This window comes from Phocoena sinus, chromosome 6 (genome assembly GCF_008692025.1).
Source record: "Phocoena sinus isolate mPhoSin1 chromosome 6, mPhoSin1.pri, whole genome shotgun sequence".
In the NCBI taxonomy this organism is placed as follows: domain Eukaryota; kingdom Metazoa; phylum Chordata; class Mammalia; order Artiodactyla; family Phocoenidae; genus Phocoena; species Phocoena sinus.
In genome coordinates this window covers 102,163,802-102,188,379 of record NC_045768.1, presented here as the reverse complement: position 1 = coordinate 102,188,379, position 24,578 = coordinate 102,163,802, and the positions used below count along the sequence as shown (strand labels likewise).

The 24,578-nt window shown below is 37.1% G+C and overlaps 1 protein-coding gene across 1 annotated transcript in view; it reads right to left on the bottom strand.

The window, feature by feature from the left end:
• The window catches only part of ADAM7 (ADAM metallopeptidase domain 7), a 62,151-nt gene extending 40,578 nt beyond the window's left edge, over positions 1 to 21,573 (bottom strand). Inside the window, 1 exon segment of the mRNA XM_032633906.1 lies at positions 21,482 to 21,573. Coding sequence (XP_032489797.1) covers positions 21,482 to 21,573 — 92 coding nt within the window.
• Positions 21,574 to 24,578: the final 3,005 nt, after the last annotated feature.

Here is a 24,578-nt window from a genome sequence, read left to right as displayed (position 1 = left end):
AAACAATTCAAAGGGTGGTTATTTGAAAAGATCAACAAATTGATAACCTCTTTAGATTTGTCAAGAAGAAAAAAGAGGGAGAACTCAGATTACCAATATTAGAAATTATAAAAAGGTTATCATTAAAGGTACCACAGATATTAAAAGAATAATCAGAGAATATTATGAAACACTTTATACCAAAAATTTGACAACATACATGAAATATACATTTTCCTTGTAAATTACAATTTAAAACTGACATAAAATGAAATAGAAAATCTGAATAACCCTCTCAATAAAATGGAATTTGTAATCATAAAACCTCCTCCCCACACATACACACAAAAAATCCCTCAAGGCACAGGTAGTTTCATTCGTGAATTCTATTCAACAATCTAAAAATAACATTCTTCAGAAAATATGGGAAGAGAGAACACTTCCCAATTCATTTTTGAGAACACTTCCCAATTCACCTCTTAATATTAAATATGTGACAAAGACATCACACACACAAAACTAAAAATGCAGAATAATATCTATCGTTAACATGGTGTCAAAATCCTTAAGAAAATCTTCGTGAACTGTATACAGCAAAGAGGGTTTTATCACAGGGATGCAAGTATGTTTAACGTTCAAATATCAATCAGTGTAAATTACCGTATGGACATTTCAATGGATACGGATGAAATGCTTTCAGTAAACTTCTCAGGAAGCTATCTTAATCTCATAAAGTACACAAATGACAAGTCTACTGGCAATATAATATTAATCATTCAATATTTATCACTTTTCCCTTAAGATCAGGGATACTGTAAGATTGCCAACTCTTCTATTTCTACTCAGATTGTACTGGAGTTCCTAGCCATTACGATAAAGCATAGAAATAAAAGGAATAATGACTAGAAAGAAAGATATACAACTGCCAATATTTGCTGATGAAAATCTCTAGATAATCTATGAAACAATAGATAAATCTGTAGATTAAGACCTCACAATAGAAAAATGAAATAATAAAAAACAATTCGGCTTACAAGAGCACTGAAAGCATTAAATATGTAGAAATACATCTAAGCAAAGACGTCTGAGAGCTGTACACTGTAAACTACAAAACATTGTTGATAGAAATTAAAGAAGATCTAAATTAATATAGAGATGCAACACGACTCAATATTGTTGATATCAGTTCTTTCAAATTCATGTATAAATTCAGTAAATCACAACCAAACTTCTAGCAGCCTCTTTAAAAAATAAAATTAACAAGTGAGTTCTAAATTTTATAGAGAAATGCTAAGGTGATCTGCACCTTTGCCAAATCCAGTGGTCAACTCTCAATCTTCACTAACTTGACCTTTTACAACCTTTGACCTGTTGATGACTTTCACCTTTTGAAGAGTTTAGCTCATTTGTGGATCTCCTCCATGCTAATTCACTGCTTCTTCTTAGTCTCATTTGTTGCATCATCCTTCCCTCCCCAGTATCTAAATACCTCAGATCCCCAGGGCTCGATTCTTGGAATGTTATATACAGTCACTAACAAGGTGGTTCTCAACCAAACTAATGGCTTTTTCTTACTCTGGTACCACAAATCTAGCAGTGCCTTGCATATACACACTGTATTCAATATAAATTTGTTGAATGAAATAAACCTAATTTGCAACATGATTATTATCTGGCTACATCCACGTGTGTTTCTAAAAATTTTGAGCGTAATTGAAACAACTTTAATCCAAATGAGCCTCTCTACCAGTAGAGTTTCTGATAATCTTTCAGGTCATTACAAGAGATAGTTGAAGACTGATGGGCATACTCAGTATATCTGACCCATCACCAAACAAATACTCATCCACATATCAAATGGAACTTAGCAGCTTCATTCACAGTGACAGTTAAAGAGAGCATTTTAAATTGGGTGATAGGTTGGAACTATATTGAGCTTGCCTTTATTACAGTCTAAATTGTGGAAACTAGAATAAACAATGTTTAAAATACCAATTGTGAAATCCCAATTATTTATGGTGTCATGTTAAAGGATAAGGCTTAAAGGCATTTGTCTGATGCCTTTAGTTATGGCTGAGCTAACTTTCTAGCATGTCTGTAAGATTAGAGATGTGACATTATCCATGGCTAATCCAGGTGAAGCAGCCAACAACTTTCAAAGAAGAAAATTTTTGGAACTTACTCATGACCCATAATCCATAAGTGAAAAGCAGGACATTAAGATAAAATTTCTTCATGCTCTGTGTTCTTATTATACACTAGTGCTTTTTTTGAGGGGAAAAGAAACTTATTTTTCTCATAAAGCTCTATCAAGTGACTAGTGTGGAATAGTGCAATATTATAATATAACTAGTTTATAATTTACTCTCAGTCTCAGGTCACAGCTTTCCGTGTTTAAATTAACATCGGGCTTCCCTGGTGGCGCAGTGCTTGAGAGTCCGCCTGCCGGTGCAGGGGACGCGGGTTCGTGCCCCGGTCCGGGAGGATCCCACGTGCCGCGGAGCGGCTGGGCCCGTGAGCCATGGCCGCTGAGCCTGCGCGTCCGGAGCCTGTGCTCCGCAGCGGCAGGGGCCACAACAGTGAGAGGCCCGCGTACCGCAAAAAAAAAAAAAAAAAAAAAAGTAAATTAACATCATCACTAAAGTATATAAAGCTTTAGAAACAAACAATGACCCCTGAAGCAGATTTCTGTCAAAGTGGCTCTGGGAAGTCTGCTTATCAGACAAAGCAGATTAAAAAATTAGACAAATATGAGAATGTTCTGTCCGCTCATATCTTAGCTGCAAATTAGTGAAGCAACCTCTCATAGGAGGTTCTCCAATCGAATGCCATCTTGGTTTCAGGGAGGGGTTTGGAGGTTGTACATTCTTGTGTCCAATCCTTATCATTACTAGGATCACCCTTTAACAAGTAGTGAAGCAGGAGTATGTGTCTTGGGGGCTTCCCAGCTTTGTGAAGCGCATGTCCACTTTCTCCCTTTGACCTCCCTCACAATCCAGGTACCCCTTCAGGCTTGCCGTCCTGAGCGTCCTTCTCTCTTTCTTTCCCTCAGTCCACCTCCCCCTCTCGTAGCCAGCAACTTAAGTTGAGAGCAATCCCTCACCCCTTCTTTTTTTTTCCTTTTTTTCTGTACGCGGGCCTCTCCCTGTTGTGGCCTCTCCCGTTGCGGAGCACAGGCTCCGGACGCGCAGGCTCAGCGGCCATGGCTCACGGGCCCAGCTGCTCCGCGGCATGTGGGATCTTCCCGGACCGGGGCACGAACCCGTGTCCTCCGCATCGGCAGGCGGACTCTCAACCACTGCGCCACCAGGGAAGCCCCCCTTCTTAAGGACTTAACAGAGTGAATTCACAATAGTGGAGGCCCAGGAAGCATGACAGATGATAAAGAATATATTCTAAGTCAGAAACGGCGGCGCACTCTGCAGACTCAAAATGCTTATTCTTGTTTCTCTTTGCCAAGAGAAACATGAAGAAAAGGAGCAGTAAATTCAAGTGAATGAAGAGAATGAAGTGAATAAAAAAAAAATCTTATTCAAATTACAATAGAAATGGCAAAAACTTCACACAGAAATACTGGAAGAAAGGTTCGCATTTTCTGTCTGACTTTAAAAGAAATATCATTATAAAGTACTCCAAAACCACATTAATTAAGGGGAACTTGCAATTCTTTTTGTAGAAGCTAATTTCAGCCGATTAATTGTGTTTTAAGTGCATTGAAGAGAACACTAGATTCAAAATCAGGAACTCTATGTTCACCTGTGACTAATTCTGCTACCTCTGCCAAATCACTTATTTTCTGGGCCCCAGTGCCTTATTTATAAATTGGGAATATCAGATTATTTGATCTTAAAAATTTTTTTTTAACGTCAGGATGCTGTGTTTCCATGCTTTTACTGAATTTTTTTCTCCTTTTCCAAGACCTCTTCACTGTAAGTAGAAATTTTGACTTGATAGAATAATGACAAGTTTGGACGGTTTTTTTTTTATCATTACCCTACTTTCCACAAATTAGTATGCATAGTAAATGTCATGTTATAAATGCAACAAGAGCCATAAAAAAAATTGACTCAGTCTGCTACCCAAAAGGACAAGGTTATTCCTGGGGAGTGGCAGACCCAGACTAAAAAGAGTGCATAGAAATTTCACCTCTTAATTCTCATAGTCACATTACTTAACTAGTGACATTGAACAAATTACTTAATATTCCTAGAGTTTTGGTTTCCTCGTGGCAAATTAAAGATAATAGTGCTTCCTACACAAGATCACTGTGTAGATTACTAAGATAATTAATGAATAGTGCATAATACATATACGACTCTCAATTTTGTTGAAGGGTTGACATTATTTCTCACTTTGAATTTAACTGTGTCATAAGAGCTTTAGGGAATACACTAACTTCAGTAAGGTCAAAATGTTTAAACAACATAGATTTAAAGCCAAGTAGTGACAGGGTATGAAATGAAATGCAATTAGATTTTCTCCAGTTGCATAAGTGATAGCATTCATGGTCCTATCCATAAGGCCAATTCCTACAGAACTATGTCACACCTTCACTTCACTCCTCAACAAGCTGTAATTTTCATTTTTAAACAATTTATAGTAACTCTCTTGATCTCTCATGCCCTTCCAGCAACCTTGATATTTTCCTTTTATAGCAAAAACTTCTCAAGGAGTTATCTATAATTGCTGTTCTCAGTTCTTCATTCTCTCTTTAAGCCACTCCAGTCAGGTACAAGAGACAATCTCTTTTGTACCCACTACTCTACTGAAATTACTCATCTAGGTCACCAATGATCTCCATATTTTAAATTTGTGGTTAATTTTCAGTCCCAATTTCATTTCTTGGTCATATTCGATTTGTCATTTGACCCTCTCTCTCTCTTTTTTTTGTGATACACTATCCTTACTGGAAAGGAAGCCCTGCTTTTTCTCTCTCATTAGATGCTTTTTTTTTTTTACTTTGATTCACTCATTTCTCCACATATCCCAGACCTTTGAACATTGGAGGGTCTCACTCTTTGAACTTATTCTCTTTTCTGTCTATACTTATTCCCTTGGAGATCTCAACAAATCACATGTCTTAAAAAACTATTGCGCTGCTGTTGATTGCCAAATTCATAGGTCCCAGAATTATTTCCTTGACTCCAGTTGTCCGTTTGGCATCTCCATTTTGATGTCTAGTGAGCATAACAAATTCAATATACACAGAAACAAAACTCCTGATTTTCATCCCCAAAACTGCACCTCCACACATCCCGCTCATCTCAGGAAATGACAATGCTGTCAATCAAAATAGCTACTCAACAAAGACCTTCATGTTGGCCTGGGCACCTCTCTTTCTCTCACATTCCATACACCATCTCTCAGGAAGCTCCAGAGGCTCTTCTTTCAGAATATACTCTGCATCTAATCTTTTCTCATCTCCTCCACTGCTACCACTCTGAGCAAATCCACAGTCTGTTACTACAGTAACCTCCTGACCAGTGGTTTCACCATTTCTATCCTTGCCTCTCCCTCGTAGTCTCTTTTCCAAAAGTAGTTAGTGATCATCTTAAAATGAAAGCAATGCCATGTTAATTCCTTTGTTTGGTATCCTCCAGTGGCTTGCCATCTAATGGTGAGTGGCAGCTAAATTCCTTGTGGAGATTTATAAGTCCCTACATGATCTGGAGCCCTGTTACTCTTGGACCTCATCACTGGCTCTTCTCAGCTCTCTTCAGCTACTCTGTCCTTCTCCCTGTACCCAGGATGGACACGCTAGCCCATTGTCGCTTCAAGGCAACATCCCTATGGCTCCCTCCCTCACCTCTTTTAGCTCTTTCCTCAGTACCTTTTCACCAAGACGTTCTCTGTTCACTCTATTTTAGATTGCACCTCTCTCTGAACAAATATCTAAGCACTCCGTACCCCCCTTCCCACTTGGTGAATGAAGGCTTCTTAGTACCTGGTCAGTGAAGACTTTTATTCATGTATTTATTTTTCATCCTCTGCCTGTTCTAAAATGTAATGTAGAGATTTTTTTCTGTTTGGTACTATACCCCCAATGCTTGGCCTTGTTCCTTGCATTTAACAGACTCTCAATAAGCTTTTTGTGTAAATTAACCATTTATTTCAGGATATTGTCCATATAGCTTATATTTTCTTTTCAAGAAACTGAGTATTACCAATGAATGACTGAGATTCTGGCCTCTTCTCCCTTTCTGAAGAGGATTTCTTAGTAGCATGGATGGTCAAATGTAAGGAGACATAAGTTATCCTATCTAGCCACTGTTTGCACAATATTTTAAGATTATCAGCAAAACGGTGTAAGGACTTTACTTTTAGCCAAGTGACCGTTTGGTTGGTTGGCCCGTTCAGTTCTTGGTGCCCCTGCTCCTTTTATCAGCATGCCTGTGGGAGTTCTCCTACACAGTTGGCCCTCCTTTCATCTGCCTACAATTTCAGCTGAAACATCTTTATTCGAGGTTGATTAAACAGAACTCAGAGTATACTGTGTCAGTCTTTTTGTGGCTTCATCATGTGCTTCATTCCATGCCACCCTTTGCCTCAATTTGACAAATATAATAAATCACTGTCTGGGGTGAGGGGCCATCATCCCCTGTCTACCTTCCCTGAACCCAACACATCTAGTACCACATTCTTCATGATACTTCTATTACCCTAGTACCCACCGTAGCGCGCGCTGCTCCTTCCTTCCCCTGACTCCTGATACCCTGCCTAGCTCTGCTCTACAGTCTGCATGTTGGTATGTGAGTACCTTTGAGTGAGTCTTTCTTCTCTGCTTGTTATGGTAGACTAGATATAGTGGAGTCTGCAGTATTGGGTAAGTTTGTTTGTTTATTTCTTAATAAAGTGATATATCTGAAGTTACCCTCTGCCTACCACTGCTCTCAAATATTCGCAGTCATAGAAATTATAGTATAATTTTCACTTTATCTTCTGAAATATGTGCAAGCCCTTTGAAGACAGAGATCACGGCGAGCATTCACATGTCACCTGTGGAGTCTAACAGTACCAGACCTTGCATGTTGTTGGTACTCAATAAATAGTAATGTAAGAACTTGATTATAATTTTATCATAACATTATTGGCCTACACTCATTTTATAGAACAGATGATAACTATTATGGATTCACTGGGACTGAACAAAATTTCACAATAATTCTCATTTTCCTGAAAATGGGAGCTTCTTTGGGTCTCTGTGTAGCTAACCTAAGCCTGCTTAAGAGCCCCCTAATCACTGTGACTAAGGGCTGTTCATGGACCATCAGGTAGTAGGAGTCAGGGTCATAGTAATATTTCGAATAACTTGGATATCGATCGTGCCTTTCTTCTGAAAATGGGGAAGAATGTGATACCATCTCTACAGTCTGCCCATTCAAACTCTGTAGACTGCTTTCACCCACAGTAATACCTTCCAGCACAGCTTGATCTCGATGTGCCTGTACAGCAGCACTTCATTAATCGTGGAGCGGAGGCTGGGAATGGCCCTCAACCTGTGCCAGAAGCTCCCCATATGGGGCCAAAGTTGTCGCCTCACAAAGAGAACATTAAGGGAGGGAGGGGTATTGGCACCTGGATATTCCTTAACTCAGAATGCACAGTCTTGATTCAGCCTTGAAATTAAAAGCTTGGTGAAATAAAACTTACACCCTGAGCATTCACTCTGTCAGTCACTTGCTCATTCAGTGTTAACAGTATGTGGTAGTTAAATAATAATTTAGCCAGTTTACAGATGAAAAAACTGAGTCTCAAAAAGGAAATTCACCCATTCAAGGGTAATCAGCAAATGGTGGAGCTTTGTGTATGCCCAAGTCCCTTAGACAATGTGTGAGGTTCCCATTATCCTGCTCTCTCACTTCTGAGCATAACAGAGAAGTCCTAGAGTAGTGATAATCTCAAAAAAAAAAAAAAAAAAAACTTTTAGTCTTTCAAAGTAACCAGCCCCTGCATAAGGTTTGAAATTCCCTTCCAGTTTCGAACTCTAGCCACGTGCCATGCAAATATGGAGTATTTTGAGCCTTTGCTTTCCACGGTGCTTTGTTGGTGATGGTCCTGCTGCCTGCTAGTGGCCATGGTTAGAAGCAGAAATAGAAAGAGAAAGTTGAGATTGAGAGTTTTAATTTTTTCATTGGTTTCTTCTTTTAAGAATCATACTTATTTTCCCCTAATTCTTAAGGAGACTTCACCCAAGAAAATTATTTACTCTCATTCTCTTCCTATGAAGTGAGGAAGTATGCTTTTGTTTTGTTTTTGTGTTATGTTTTCCTCTTTTGTTTGTTGTTACGGCTTGAGCCCCTCTAATCTTTGCTTCTGCCATTCCTTTGTTGAACTTTCTCAGTTGCTTCAACTGAGTAATACATTCCTGTAGAAACTGTAATAGTCTTTTAAGCAGGACAAAAAAAAAATTAGTTGGATATTAATGGAATGATGAGATTTGCTCAAAGGTATGAACTCTCTAGGAGAGTATTGCTATGAAGTTAAATGAAATTGTTTAAAAACAATGTAGATGAAGTCAACTCATACCTAAAATTCTGACAGATCCTTTGATTTGGGTGATCAATGGAGATGTTAACAATGGAACATGTTAAATGGGATTGGAGAGGTAGATTGTGCCATGAAAGAAGGCTTCCCAGGTAGGTTGAAGATGGAATATGAAGAAGTCAGTTTGCCAGAGTAACAGGATGATACTTTATCCTGAAGACAATAGCTGTTAGAATTTTAAACACAGAAAAAATATTGTCAGACCTGTTTCTCATATGATAAGGACATCTGGCATGATGGATTGGAGTGGAGAAAGGAGAAAATGGTGTTGATTGTACCAGATCTTCTGAACAGGAAGGAAAATTTTATCATAATTTAGTTTTCACTCACATTGGTAAATTTCAGTCCTATCCCTCAGATGGAGGGATTTTATTCCTGGGAGTTTTCCTTGCTAGAGACAGGATATTCCAGCTGTATTTAGTGTGGAATATTAAATGTAATGATTTGTAACCCACTATTTGGAAGGTTGCTCTGTGATATTCCACAAAATTAAGAAATAAAATTGCATCCATTGTATTTTATGAGCCAGGGGTTGTGATATGATGGTCTGTGGGCCACCAGTTTTATAAATAAAATTTTATTGGAACTTAGCCACACCCATTTGTTTATGTATTGTCTACGGCTACTGCAGAGAAGTAGTTGTTACATCAGAGACCACATGACCCACAAAGCCTAAAATACTCGCTATCTAGTCCCTTACAGAAAATATATAACAACTCGTGTCTTAGGCAACGTTGTTTTCTTCAGTGTATTTTTCCTTTGTTTGTTTTTAAAGTTTTGAACCATTGAGGAGATAAATATTCAATAGTATTGAGGTTGCTGCATTACATTTTACTGATCAGAGCTCTTAAGAGGAACTGAAATGGAAATCTGGAGAAAAGAGTTGAATAGAAGTCCTCTCAAATAGCCTAAGTTACAGAGTACTGCACATATACACACAGACATGTACACACACACATAGTAAAAAACAGAAAAGCAAGAAGAAACAAAAATGGAACAATTTGTTTTGCTCACTGTGTTACATAACGCTTTATCTTTTTTGTTGAAAGAAAGCCAAATTTGTCTTTTAGAGTATTTAATCTCATAATGAAGTTTCTAGGCATTCTTTTCCTGGACACTGAGGCACCACTCTTTGTTGAAAGTGTGTAAATGATCTTGTCAGTATAAGTGATGCAAACGAATGCAGTCCTCAAAAGATGCACAAGAAGTTTTCCAACTGTGTCCTGAGTTACCCTCCTGTTGGTGAAGAAGGTAGAGCTATGGAAAGTCAGAGATATTTAGATGGTCCATCAGAGATTGAACAAAGAGAAAAATGATTTCTATTTTAGAAATTTACTAAAATTATTTTCCATGGGTTTAGTGCTTACTGTGTCTCACACACACAGCTAGCAATTTATATATCTCTGTTAAACTGCCAGAAGTTTGCAGCATGTAACCATACTTCATCCAGTGCCTCTACATCCTGTGTCCTCATCTATTAATGGGGGGTAATTTCATAGGTGAGTAAACCTATCTCACTTTCCAATTTCATACACGTGGTAAGTGGCAGAGTAAGGATTCCAACCAAGTCTATATTCTACAAAGCCAGTGCTTTTCAGGATATCACACTGACTCTAATAAAGGTCAATACCTTTTTTAAAAATCCCAAGCATCTACCTCCTGTCAACATTTATGATTTACAAAACAGAAACAGACTCACAGGCTTCAAAAACAAACTTACGGTTACCAAAGGGGAAAGGGGGGGGAGGGATAATTAGGAGTTTGGGAGTAACATATACACACTACTTTATATAAAATAGATAATCAACAAGGACCTGCTGTATAGCACAGGGAACTGTACTCAATATTCTGTAATAATCTATATGGGAAAAAAATCTGAAAAAGAATGGATTTATGAATAGCTGAATCACTTTGCTGTACACGTGAAACTAACACAGTATGGCAAATCAACTATACTCCAATAGAAAATAAATTAAAATTTTAAAAAGATATACTAATTTTAAAAGATTTATGATTTAAAGCAGTTAGAAAGCCCATCTGGGTAATAAGACCATAGAAAGGTAACTGGAAATATATAATTCTGAAGAAACACAAACTTCATCAGTACTACAAATCAATATGTATCCTAGACATACTTTTTCTAAAATTAGCTCTGATTCCATTAGGGTTGTTAAATATTGAAGGATTCTTCTAGCTCTAAAGTGCTCTGTTCCTAATAAGGAAATCTGACTTCAATAACATGCCCTGGGCATAAAGCCCTTTATCTGAAAAAGTAAAATCAAAAGAACATTTAAGTCAACCTAATGAGTTTTTCTCTCTATTTTACAACAAAATATTTTGGTTCTCTAATTTCTGTGAAGCTTATTTTAATTTCCCAAGTGGAAGTAAAACAAAAACAAAACAAAGTCACTTTTTTTGAGTGAAAATAATGGATTTTTTTCCTGCTTGTTTGTTTTCTGTGTGTGTATATGCACAGGACTTATGTATATGTATTTTACTCTAAAGAGAGAGTCTCTTAACTAGGAAATTAGTTGATTTCTGAGATTTATTAAAAGAGAAATTTCAAGGACTTAACCTAGAGCTACTTTCTCCTACTTTTGCTGTTCATATAAATTTTATGATCTTGCCATTGTATGACTGAGGAATATAGAGAAAATATTTTTGTGTTTCTGCAGATCAAGGATCTTCTGAATAAATTCTGTAGAAATTTTGTACTCTGACCTAAGAATAAGCCATGAGAAGACACTACACCAGTATAGAGAGCGAGAGAACTCCAGTGACATTTATCTAATTCCATAGGTACAAGTATGAGTTAATATTTCAATGGAAAATGAGACCTGGGACCTTGGAGATATATCTATAGGTCATAGAAGCCTGAAAGTCTGGGGCATCTCTGGCCTTTGGAGTGATATATTTATATTCCAAAAGATTAGAGTAAGAACTTAGAAACTTTTCCATCCTGTCTCTAAGGAACAAAGGTTTTTCTGTTTTCTTTTTGGACTGGAGAGAAAGACAGCCATGAGACAGCTGAGGAAATCCATTTTTCTCCATTTCTTGCTTAGGGAGTATCTGACCACTCAAATAAGTTTTCCCATCTGGCTTTCATTGTATTGTCTTGGAGTAAGAGTGGAGCAAAGGAAACAATACAGCTATTATTATGGAAATACTAATAACTAATCTCTCTCTGATCCAGAACACCTCTTATTCACATTGAGGACAAAATTAATAAAGATGAATATTTAAAAACCCAGAGGTTTACTTTTTGTTGCTTGCTTCAAATTGATGTTTTCATCTTCATGTATTATGTATCATTATTAGTTACCTTAACAATTTTTTTAACTACCTAGTGTAGGAATAAGTAGGTTGGTATGGATAGGATGATAGATTAGAAGAGAGAGAGAGACCAGGCAATAAGCTTTGATATTCATATTTACTAGTTGTTTTTTTTTTTTTTTTTTACTGTGGGTTACCAATTAAGGGAGATATATGATTTTTAAAAAGCTAATTTAAATCTGAGGATAATGAATAAATATTTGACTGTACTAATTGGAGATCCCATTACTTTTCTTAATGAAATGCATGCAAATGTTCCAGTTCTCCATATAGTTAAAATCAAATGCTTTTCAGGAAGAGAGACTCAGGACATACACTATCAAAGTAACTTCTTAGTAAAATAAATATTCTCACATACATTATAATGGCTTATGTCAAGGACATTGGGACTTCACAAACATGTGTATGACATATATATAGCTCAATACATCTGAAAAAGGTACCTCATAGATTATCTCATGTGATCCTGGTAATACCTTGTAAGTTAGTAAAATAGAAATTATCCTTATGTCTTAAGCTATGAATAGTGAAGTTTAGAAAGAATAAGTGGCCAGGCCAAGGCATGCAGACCAGGCGTGTAGAATTCCCATAAAACAAACAAAAAATATTTACAAGCATACCTCATTTTTTTGTGCTTCATAGATATTGTGTTTTTTTAGAAATTGAAAGCTTGTGGCAATCCTGCATAAAGCAAGTCTGTCAGTGCCATTTTTTCAACAGCATTTGCCCACTTCGTGTCTCTTTGTCACATTTTGGTAATTCTCTCAATATTTCAAACTTTTTCATTTTCATTCTGTTTGTCTTGGTGGTCTGTGGTCAGTGATCTTTGATGTTACTGCTGTGACTCACTGAAGTCTGAGATGATGGTTAGCATTTTTCAGCAATATTTTTAATAAGGGTATGTACTTTTTTGGATATAATGCTATTGCACATCTAATAAACTACAGTATAGTGTAAACATAACTTTTATATGCATTGGGAAACCAAAAACTTCATGTGATTTGCTTTATTTTGATATTCACTTTATTGTAGTGGTCTGGAACTGAACCTGCAGTGTACCTGTATTGAATGGAAAAACACTGTGAATAAAAAGACATATAGTTCTGGTTTGAATAAGAACTTCAAGAACTGGAAATGATTGCATTTCAATCATGAGATCGATGTACAGTGCTCTAAAATAAGTTTCTTCCTGCCCTTTTACCTAGTGATAAGAAATGGAGTATACGGAATAGTTTCTGTGAGTGGGAGGTACACTTATGTTTATAAATTCATGATGCGTTTTATCTTTGAATTTAGCGTTTATTTAAAGGGATTGGATTTTTCTTATATTTTACAATAAGAACAACGTTTTGTTAGGATAACTGCATCCAAATACAATATGTTATGGTTAAAATGTTATTCTTCACTGCTTTGAAACTATAGGTGTTAAGGTGACAAATGAAACTTAGGTGTTCCTTTCCCCAAAATCCACAGATAACTGATGAATGGAATAAGAAAAAATGGGTCCACATATTTCCAATTTCCTCATTAGGGGGTATCGAAATTCGGGTTTATACTATAGACAACCAGAAAACAGAACAAATTATATGTAATGATATTTTTAGAAATTAGACACCAGGCTTCCCTGAAATAAGGGAAACAAACAAGGAAGCCCCACAGTAACCTTGATTTCAACCTGAAATGCAGCACAAGAAGAGGAAACACAAACATAGCCTATGGTTCTGCTGAATTGAGGAGAGAGTTCAACTGGGTGGGAGAATCCTTAGGAGGATAGGATTTGTAGATCAGTGTAGCAGAGAAAGTGCTCCAGAAATCTGCACATTGGGTCCATTGAGTTTATGGATGAACAAAAATTTGTGCGTGTGTGTAACAGAAAACTTCATGAATCAGGAAAATAGCGACTTCCGGAGAAAGAATAATTACAGAGGAGTAATAAACCAAACAATTACAAAAGCTAAGCTAGTAATTCTACAAGCTAAATTCAGAACCAGAATGGAGAGACTTTGTTCATCACTCAGAACATTCAGTAGAGTAAGGGGGGATCACATCTTAGTAGTAAGGCTAAGCTAAGTGCTAGATCCATGCTCTAAAAGACTACTCTAGATCCATGCTAAAAGTTCTAGAGTCCATGCTGAAAAGACTATCAGAGGGAAGTCCAGTATACTTTATTTATTTATCTTATTGGAGTAAAATTGCTTTACAATGTTGTGTTAGTTTCTGCTGCACAATGAAGTGAATCAGCCACATGTACACCCACATCTCCTCCCCCTTGGACCTCCCTCCCACACCCCCATCCCACCCACCTAGGTCATCACAGAGCACCGAGCTGAGCTCCCTGAGCTGTACAGCAGGTTCCCTCCCACTAGCTCTCTATTTTACACATGGTAGTGTATTTATGTCAAACCTAATCTCCAAATTCGTCCCACCCTCCCCTTCCCCCCCTTGTCCACATGTCCATTCTTTACGTCTACATCTCTATTCCTGCCCTGCAAATATGTTCATCTGTACCACTTTTCTGGATTCCACATATATGCGTTAATATACGATATTTGTTTTTCTCTTTTTGGCTTACTTCACTCTGTATAACAGACTCTAGGTCTATCCATGTCTCTGGAAATGGCACTCTTTCATTCCTTTTTATGGTTGAGTAATATTCCATTGTGTATATGTACTACATCTTCTTTATCCATTCATCTGTTGTTGGACATATAGGTTGTTTCCATGTCCTGGCTATTGTAAATAGTGCTGCAATGAACATTGGGGTACATGTGTCCTTTTGAATTATGGCTTTCTCAGGGTATATGCCCAGTAGTGGGATTGCTGGGTCATATGGTGATTCTATTTTTAGTTTTTTAAGGAACCTCCATACTGTTCTCCATAGTGTCTGTATCAATTTACATTCCCACCAACAGTGCAAAAGTGTTCCCTTTTCTCCACACCCTCTCCAGCATTTATTGTTTGTAGATTTTTTGATGATGGCCATTCTGACTGGTGTGAGGTGATACCTCATTGTAGTTTTGATTTGCATTTCTCTAATAATGAGTGATGTTGAGCATCTTTTCATGTGCCTCTTGGCCATCTGTATGTCTTCTTTGGTGAAATGTCTATTTAGGTCTTCCACCATTTTTTTTTTTTTTTTTTTTTTTTTTTTTTTTTTTATGCATTACGCGGGCCTCTCACTGTTGTGGCCTCTCCCGTTGTGGAGCACAGGCTCCGGACGCGCAGGCTCAGCGGCCATGGCTCACGGGCCCAGCCGCTCCGCGGCATGTGGGATCTTCCCAGACCGGGGCACGAACCCGTGTCCCCTGCATCGGCAGGCGGACTCTCAACCACTGCGCCACCAGGGAAGCCCCCCACCATTTTTTAATTGGGTTGTTTGCTTTTTTGATATTGAACTCCATGAGCTGTTTGTATATTTGGAGATTAATCCTTTGTCCATTACTTCATTTGCAAATATTTTCTCCCATTCTGAGGGTTGTCTTTGCATCTTGTTTATGGTTTCCTTTGCTGTGCAAAAGCTTTTACGTTTCATTAGGTCCCATTTTTGTTTTTATTTTCATTACTCTAGGAGGTGGGTCAAAAAAGATCTTGCTGTGGTTTATTTAAAGGAGTGTCTTTCCTGTGTTTCCCTCTAAGAGTTTTATTATAGTGTTCAGTCTTATATTTAGGTCTTTAATCCATTTTGAGTTTATTTTTGTGTATGGTGTTAGGTAGTTTCATTCTTTTACATGTAGCTGCCCAGTTTTCCCAACACCACTTATTGAAGAGGCTGTCTTTTCTCCGTTGTATGTTCTTGCTTCCTTTGTCATAAATTAGGTGACCATATGTGTGTGGGTTTATCTCTGGGCTTTCTATCCTGTACCATTGATCTATATTTCTGTTTTTGTGCCAGTACCATACTGTCTTGATTACTGTAGCTTTGTAATACACTTTGAAGTCAGGGAGCCTGATTCCTCCAGCTCCTTTTTTCTATCTCAAGATTGCTTTGTCTATTCGGGGTCTTTTGTGTTTCCATACAAATTGTAAAATTTTTTGTTCTAATTCTGTGAAGAATGCCATTGGTAATTTGATAAGGATTGCATTGACTCTTTAGATTGCTCTGGGTAGTATAGTCATTTTCACAATATTGATTCTTCCAATCCAAGAGCATGGTATATTTCTCTTTTGTTTATGTTATCTTTGATTTCTTTCATCAGTGTTTTTAGTTTTCTGAGTACAAGTCTTTTGCCTCCTTAGGTAGGTTTATTCCTAGGTATTATGTCACTGTTGAACATAGATGCAAAAACCCTGAACAAAATACTAGCAAACAGAATCCAACAACACATTAAAAGGAGTATACACCATGATCAAGTGGGATTTATTCCAGGAATGCAAGTATTCTTCAATATATGCAGATCAATTAAGGTGATACACCACATTAACCAATTAAGGAATAAAAACCAAATGATCATCTGAATAAATGCAGAAAAAGCTTTTGACAAAATTCAACACCATTTATGATAAAAACTCTCCAGAAAATGCATATAGAGGGAATCTACCTCAACATAATAAAGGCCATATATGACAAACCCACAGCAAACATCATTCTCAGTGCTGAAAAACTGAAAGCATTTCCACTAAGATCAGGAACAAGACAAGGAAGTCCACTCTTGTCACTCTTATTCAAGAGTTTTGGAAGTCCTAACCTCAGCAATCAGAGAAGAAAAAGGAATAAAAGGAATTGGAAAAGAAGTAAAACTGTCACTGTTTGCTTATGATATGATACTATTCATCGAGAATCCTAAAGATGTCACTAGAAAACTACTAGAACTAATCAATGAATTTAGTAAGGTTGCAGGATACAAAACTAATGTGCAGAAATCTCTGGCACTCCTATACACTAATAATGAACAATCAGAAAGAGAAATTAAGGAAAAAAAATCCCAGTACACTTTAAAGGAACACAACAAAGCCCAGAATTCAACAGTATAAATCTACAATGCCTGGCATCCAATAAAAATTACTAAACATGATAGAGAAAAATATTACCCAGTACCAGGAGAAGATAAACCAATAAAAAAAGAACTAGAAATCACAGAAATAATGAAATTAGCCCACTAGAACATTGATATGAAATATGTTCAAAGATTTAAAAGAAAACGAAGTTAATGAAGTGATGAATGATACAAAGAATACAAAAAAGGAATTATTAGAAATTTAAAAATTGGTCTCAAAATTTAAATTTCTGCTTATGATTTACAGTAGATTAGGCATGCAAAAGGAAAGATCAGTGAACCTGAAGATATAACAATAGAAAATGTCTATAATGGAGCGTAGAGTGTAAAAATTCTGAAAAAAATAAAATTTTAACAACTTATGGGAAAAAGTCAAGATTTCTAATATGTATATAATTTTAGTCCCATAAAGAGCGGGAAAGTAAAATTAAACAACACAATCTTAAACAACCAGTGATCAAATAAGAAATCACAAACAAAATTTAAAAATACCTTGAAGCAAGTGGAAATGATAAAAAAAAAAAAAAAATTCAAGAAGCCAAAGGAAAAAAACCTTTACCTACAGAGGAGCAAAGATAAGGTTACATCTAACTTCTCCTCAGAAACTATACAAGAAAGAACAGAGTAGAGTAAAATATTCAAAGTATTGAGAGAAAACACCAACTATCCTAGAATTCCATACCCAGAATAATTACTTTTTAAAAGTGAAGAAGGAATAAAGACTTTCTCAGACGAAAAAAACTGAAGGACTTTTTTGCTGGTACACCTGCCTTCCAAAATGTGTTAAAAGAAATTCTTCAGAAAGAAGGAAAATGATCAAGTCAGAAACTCAGATATACATAAGGAAAGAGCATTGAAGGAGGAGTAATTGAAGGTAAATAAAAAGTTTTATTGTTCTTATTCTTAATTGATCTAGTGGATAGCAACTTGCTCAAAATGATATTATCAACAATGTATTCAATTATGCTTATGTATATATCATATATATGGTTGTGTGATATATATATATATATATATAGGGTGTGTGTGTGTGTGTGTGTGTGTGTGTGTGTGTGAATTGAATGGTAGTAATCAGGATGGGACTGGTGAGAAATTAGAATTATTTTGTTGTTATAAAATATACTACCTGGGGCTTCCCTGGTGGCGCAGTGGTTGAGAGTCCGCCTGCCGATGCAGGGGACACGGGTTTGTGCCCCAGTCCGGGAAGATCCCACATGCCGCGGAGCGGCTGGGCCCATGAGCCATGGCCGCTGAGCCTGCGCGTCCAGAGACTGTGCTCCGCAATGGGAGAGGCCACAACAGTGAGAAGCCTGTGTACCACAAAAAGAAAAAAAAGAAAAAAAAAAAAAATTACCCAAGCATATGTCATTTACAAGAAATCCACTTGTCATCTACAAGATATATATAGCTTAAAAGTAAATGGATGGAGAAAAAAATACCATGTTAACACTAATCAAAAGAAAGCAGGAGTAGCCATTATTAATTTCAGACAGAACAGACTTCAAAGCAATGAACGTTATCACAGTTAAAGAGTATTACATTGTGATAAAGGGGTCAATTCTGCAAGAAGGTATACCAGTTCCTACTGTGTAGGCACCTAACAACAGTGTGTTGCAAAGGCTGATAGAACTGCAAGAAGAAATAGATAAGTCCACTTGATAGTTGATAGTTGGAGACACAACACTCCTCTCTCAGAAATGGACAGATCCAGCAGGCAGAGAACCAGTTAAGACATAGCTGAAATAAACAGCACTATCAATCAACAACAGAGTTGGCATCTGTAGACTACTTCATCCAACATCAGCAGAATATACATTCTTCTCAAGCTCATGCCTAACATCCAGGAAGATACCACATTCTGGGCCATAAAACACACCTTAACAAATTTAACAGAATAGATATCATACATCTGCTCATGGACCACAAACTAGAAATTAATAACAGAAGGATAACCAGAAAATCCCCAAATACGTGGAGATTAAACATTTAGGTATGAAGGTAAGACTGGACCTCAAACTTTACTTCTGTTTTGCAAAAGACAATGTAAAGAGAATGAGAAGACAAGACACAGACTGGGAAAAAATATTTGCAAAAGACACATCAGATAAAGGACTGCTATCCAAAATATACAAAGAACTGAAAATTCAATAGTAAGAAAACGAATGACCACATTAAAAAATTGGCCAAGGTCCTTAACAGGCACCTCAGCAAATACTATCTACAGACGGGAGAAAAGCATATGAAAACATGCTCCATACCATATATCAGGGAAACACAGGTTAAAACAACAATGAGATAACACTGCACAACTATTAGAATGGCCAGAATCCAGAACACTGAGAATACCAAGTGCTGATGAGGGTGTGGAGTGCCAGGAACTGTTACTCATTGTTGGTGGGAATGCAAAATTGTACAAGCACTTTAGAAGATGATTTGGTGGTTTCTTGCTAAACTAAATATATTCTTTCCATGTAATACAGCATTTGCCCTCTGTACTACTTTCCCAAAGTTGATGAAAACTTAGGTTCACACAAAAACCTATATGCATGAGTGTTTATAGCTCTTTTATTCATAATTGCCAAAACTTGGAAACAGCCAAGTTATTCTTTAGTAGGTAAATGGATAAATACACTGTGGTACATCCAGACAATGGAATATTATTCAGTGCCAAAAAGAAATGCGATCTCAAGCATGACAAGACATGAAAATACCTTAAATGAATATTAATAAGTGAAGAAGCCAACCAAGGGGTGCTTACTATATGATTCTAACTCTATATACAATATTTGGAACAAGGCAAAATTATGGAGACAATTAAAAGGATGAGTAGTTATCAAGGGTTGGGGCAAGGAGGAAAAAGATCTGCAGAGCACAGAGGATTTTTAAGGCAATGAAAATGCTCTGTTAGATACTATAATGATGCATACATGTCGTTATTCATTTGTCCGAACCCTTAGAATATACAGCACCAAGACTGAACCCTAATGTAAACTGTAGATTTTGGTTGATAATGACATGTCAGTGTAGGTTCCTCAGCTGTAACAGATATGCCACTCTGGTTTAGGACTTTGGGGAGGCTATGTGCATATGCATGTCGGGGCAGGGGCTATATGGGAAATCTCCCTTTCTCTCAATTTTGCTGAGAACTTAAAACTGCTCTAAAAAATACATACTTAAAAAACAAAAAGAAATAAAACCCTTTTTTAATTAAGTGTAGTTGATTTAGCATGTTGTGTTGGTTTCTGGTATACAGCAGAGTGATTCAGTTATACATATATATCTATTCTTTTTCATATTCTTTTCCATTATGGTTTATTACAGGATATTGAATAAAGTTCCCTGTGCTCTACAGTAGGGCCTTGTTGTTTATCTATCCTATATATAATTTGCATCTGCTAACCCCAAACTCCCAGTCCAGCCCTCCCCTGCCTCTCCGTCCCCTTTGGCAACCACAAGTCTAAAAACAACAATCCTTTTTTTTTTTTTTTTTTTGGAATTTTTCAATTTTATTTTATTTATTTTTTTATACAGCAGGTTCTTATTAGTTATCCATTTTACACATATTAGTGTATATATGTCAATCCCAATCTCCCAATTCATCACACCACCACCACCACCGCCACTTTCCCCCCTTGGTGTCCATATGTTTGTTCTCTACATCTGTGTCTCTATTTTTGCCCTGCAAACCAATTCATCTGTACCATTTTTCTAGGTTCCACATATATGCTAAAACAACAGTCTTTTAATCTTGGAAAGAAATCTTTAAGAAAATGAAAAGGCAAGAGATAGATAGCCTAGGAGGAAATATTTGTAATAGGTATATCTGACAAAGAACTTGTGTCCAGATACATAAGCAATTGCTATCACTCAATAATAGGATACACAACACAATAAAAATGTACAAGTGATCTGAACGCACACGTTGCACAAGAAAATAGATATAGCCAATAAGCGTACAAAAGTGTGTTCAATAACATTTGTCAATAAGGACACGCAAATGAAAATCACATGGAGATAATGCTGCATACGTAGCAGAATGGCTAAAATTTAAAAAGATGAATGATACTAACTGTTGGTGAAGATGTGGAGTAACTTGAATTCTCACATATAAACTGATGGGGATACAAAGTCATAATATTCTAGAAAACATTGTGTTACTTTCTCATGTTAAATATATACTGCCATATGGCCTAGTAATTTTATCCTTGGTATTTTCCTGAGAAATAAAAATATATGACCATAGAAAGACTTGTACACAAATATTTATTGCAGTTATAGTCCTGATAGCCACAAACTAGAAACCACCTAAATATCTATGAAAAGTTAACTCGATTACACTAAGTATGGCACAGCCATACGATGGTACTCTGCTAATTGATTTTAAGAAATGGACTGCCAGGGCACACAATTAAATAGATCGCGGTAGTTTTAAAACATGTTCACAGATTCTCTGAACGTGGACCTCTCCTCTTGAATCTAGACTGACCACAGGGGTGCATTTGCAAGCAATACAGTACAGCACACGTGACGCTATACAACCTCTGGGACTGTGTCAGAAAAGGCCATGCAGCTTCTGCCTGGCTCTGGAGGCCTTTGGATCCAGGACCTGCCGTATGCTAACGCTCACTCACCGTGCTGTGGGGAAGCAGCAGATAAGTGTCCCCGTCTGTAGAGCACAGAGGTCTCTGCCCATAGCATCAACCGCTAGATGCATGGGTGACATCGCCTCAATTGCTCTGACATCCAGGCATTTAGTCACTCCTAGTACTTCCAGCTGAGACCCCAGACAGTAAAGGGCTGTCCCCAGCGTGCCCTGTTGAAATCCTAACCCACAGAGCCCATGGGCAAACTAAACTCCAATAAAAATTAAAAGAAAAGAAAATGCTCAAAACAAAACATAGGAACAAACATACAAAAGGAACTAGAAACTATAGAAGGGTGCTATCTACCTGCTCAAAGAATGGGTAGATGTCTGCAAATATTTGTCCATCTGTGGTCATTAATTACTCATCACCAAATCCTCAGGAAAAAACAAGGGGGAGACACAGAGACATGCTTTGGGCTGCTTACAATATTTCAACACATAATGCTACCTACTTAATACTGGAATTTCAACGGTCAGGAAAAATTAACTGTTATTTGCTCATTTTCTCCTAGAAGTTTTCATGTTCTAGCAATATTTATCTCTTTTCCATAGGAAAGACCAGCAAGGAATTGGAAAGTAAGTTCTTTGTTTCTGACAGCAGGTGTCACAATTGCCTAATAAAAGAGAAGCATGCTGTAAGTTTTCTTAATGAAAAAGAGAAAGGCACTAATCACTTTGACATATGGCTTTAAAAAACAGGCAACTAGTATCATTAGCACATTGTGAGAATTGACATGGTCATGAGTGCATTCCCGCATTGGCAAGTAACATGCTGGTAAACTACAGCATTGATTTAATTATAGTTATTGAAGAGAAAAACAGAACACTACCTCATCAAATGTGTGTGTGTGTGTGTGTGTGTAAAAATATACATCCATATATACTACAAGCAATATCCCAACTTCATAAATGTTAAAATGTGAAAGGATGTTACCCTTAGCACCAAGGAAATATGGTCACTAACCACATGCTGTTTGCAAGTGGCTGGTGAGTTTCACACCCCTGCCATGGCTTCCCAGTTTCCCAGACATCTGCCCTGTTCAGTTTCCCTTGTGCAGAGCCTAATTCTGGAGGGTGCCAACCGAGTGTCAATACACCTGCTGGCTGATGCTTTAAGAAAACAACATGATGCTATACATCATCAGAATTTCGAGGCCACAGGGCCTGGGGTGAAGAAGGATGGTGGTGGGCCCTGGTATTTGCTGATGAACACAGGAGGTCGTGCCCTCTTTTCCATTTGCATTTTTGGAGTAGTTAAGGGGGAAATAAAGAATTCTCTCTGCTGCCTGAAATAGGAGCGTGCAGCAAGTGCCTGCTGTTTTTTTTTTTTTTTTTCTTGGAGTTCAATAGTACAAGTAGGAGTTCAGTAAATACAAGAAAAATAAACCAGGTAACAATCTCCACACAATGACCATCCCAACCCTGGCAGCAGACCATGAGAAACTTTATCTCCCAGTTTTCAGCGGAAGCTTTTATCTTTCTTTGCTCACATTCTTAGAGAAGACTTTATTGTTGAATATTGTTTGTATTTCCCTTTTTTTAAAAAAAGTAATTAACCCCTAGTTTTTCATATATTACATCTCTGCACTCAATCCCAGGCCCCTCATTTCAGCGAAGACCATCACACCCTTTTGGGTGGCTATCCCTATGTAAGACAAGAGGTCGACATGCACTGTGGTCAAAAAAGATGTCCTCTTGTAGCTGAGTTGTGCAAAATATCCTGGCATATTCCAAACATGAGTCCATCTTCCTCAAATTTACAATTTCTTCTGTACTTCTACTTATTCTACAAAAGGAAGAAATATTGCCATAAACAATCAAATAAATAGACAACAAAAAAATAAAGCAAAAAAAATACAAATCCTAAATTATCAATTATGGAATATGAGATTTTTTTCCCCTCCATGGAGACAGCCCTCTCCAGGGTAAGAGCTGGAATCTCCAGTCTCTAAATTGAATTACTGGGCCAGCAATGTTGCCTAAAGCAAAATATAGATGATGCCACTGACTTGGAGGATGGGGAAGACAGAGTGATGGTCATATCAGCCTGGTTCTTGGTGGGAGGGCATGTGTACGGGACAGCAAGTCATCACATAGCAGCATTAGGAAAGAGTGAGGCACCAGGATGTGGAACAGAACACACATGCCATGTCCAGACTGAATGGCGGTCACTGAACTGGCTGCACAAACTGATTTAGGAATAGCCGCTAGATCCTAAATAAATGTGACACATCAATAAAGATCATTGGGATTTGTAATCCTCTAGACGACATACAACAAGCAAAGGCAATATTTAAATTAGGGGGGAGAAAAAGCTGTTAGAATGAATAAGTTAGTTGAGCAAGGTCATAGATTAGATACGTAGATCAATGAAACAGAATAAAGAGTCCAGAAACGAGCTCTCACATATAAACGATTGATTTTTTTGTTTTTACAAATGCATCAAGGAAACTCAATGAGGAACTGATACTTTTTTTCAACAGATGGTGCTGGAACCACAGGAGATATATATATATATATATATATATATATATATATATATGGAAAAAGCGAACTTTGGACCTTACCTAACACCATGCATGAAAATTAACTTGAAATTCATTATAGAGCTAAATGTAAAAAGCATCAATACAATAATAAAAATTCCGGTAGACAACATAAGAGAAAATCTTAACAACCCTAAGGGAAGAAGGATGTGCGAATATAGAGTAAACAACAAACATTAAAAAAAATCATAAATTAGCCTTCATTAAAATTAAAAACTTTGAATCTTGGAAAGATAGCATTAAGATAATGAAAAGGCAAGTTCCACTATGCCCAGTGGGTGTATATATATATATTCATATTCTGACTTATCTGAATGTTTTTAATACATATATCTGACAAGGACTCGTGTCCAGAATATTAGCACTCAAAAATGGTAGTAGATGGATAGCCATAATCCAAGAGATTTGTGGTCCACAGGCAAGGAATGAGGGGTAAGGCTCAAGTCCCAGGTAGAATTAACAAGGAAAAACAAGGAAGCAGGTCATCCTGCATCTTGTGTCTCCAGGCTAAGGTTAAGGAGAAAGGAGGGAGCTTGT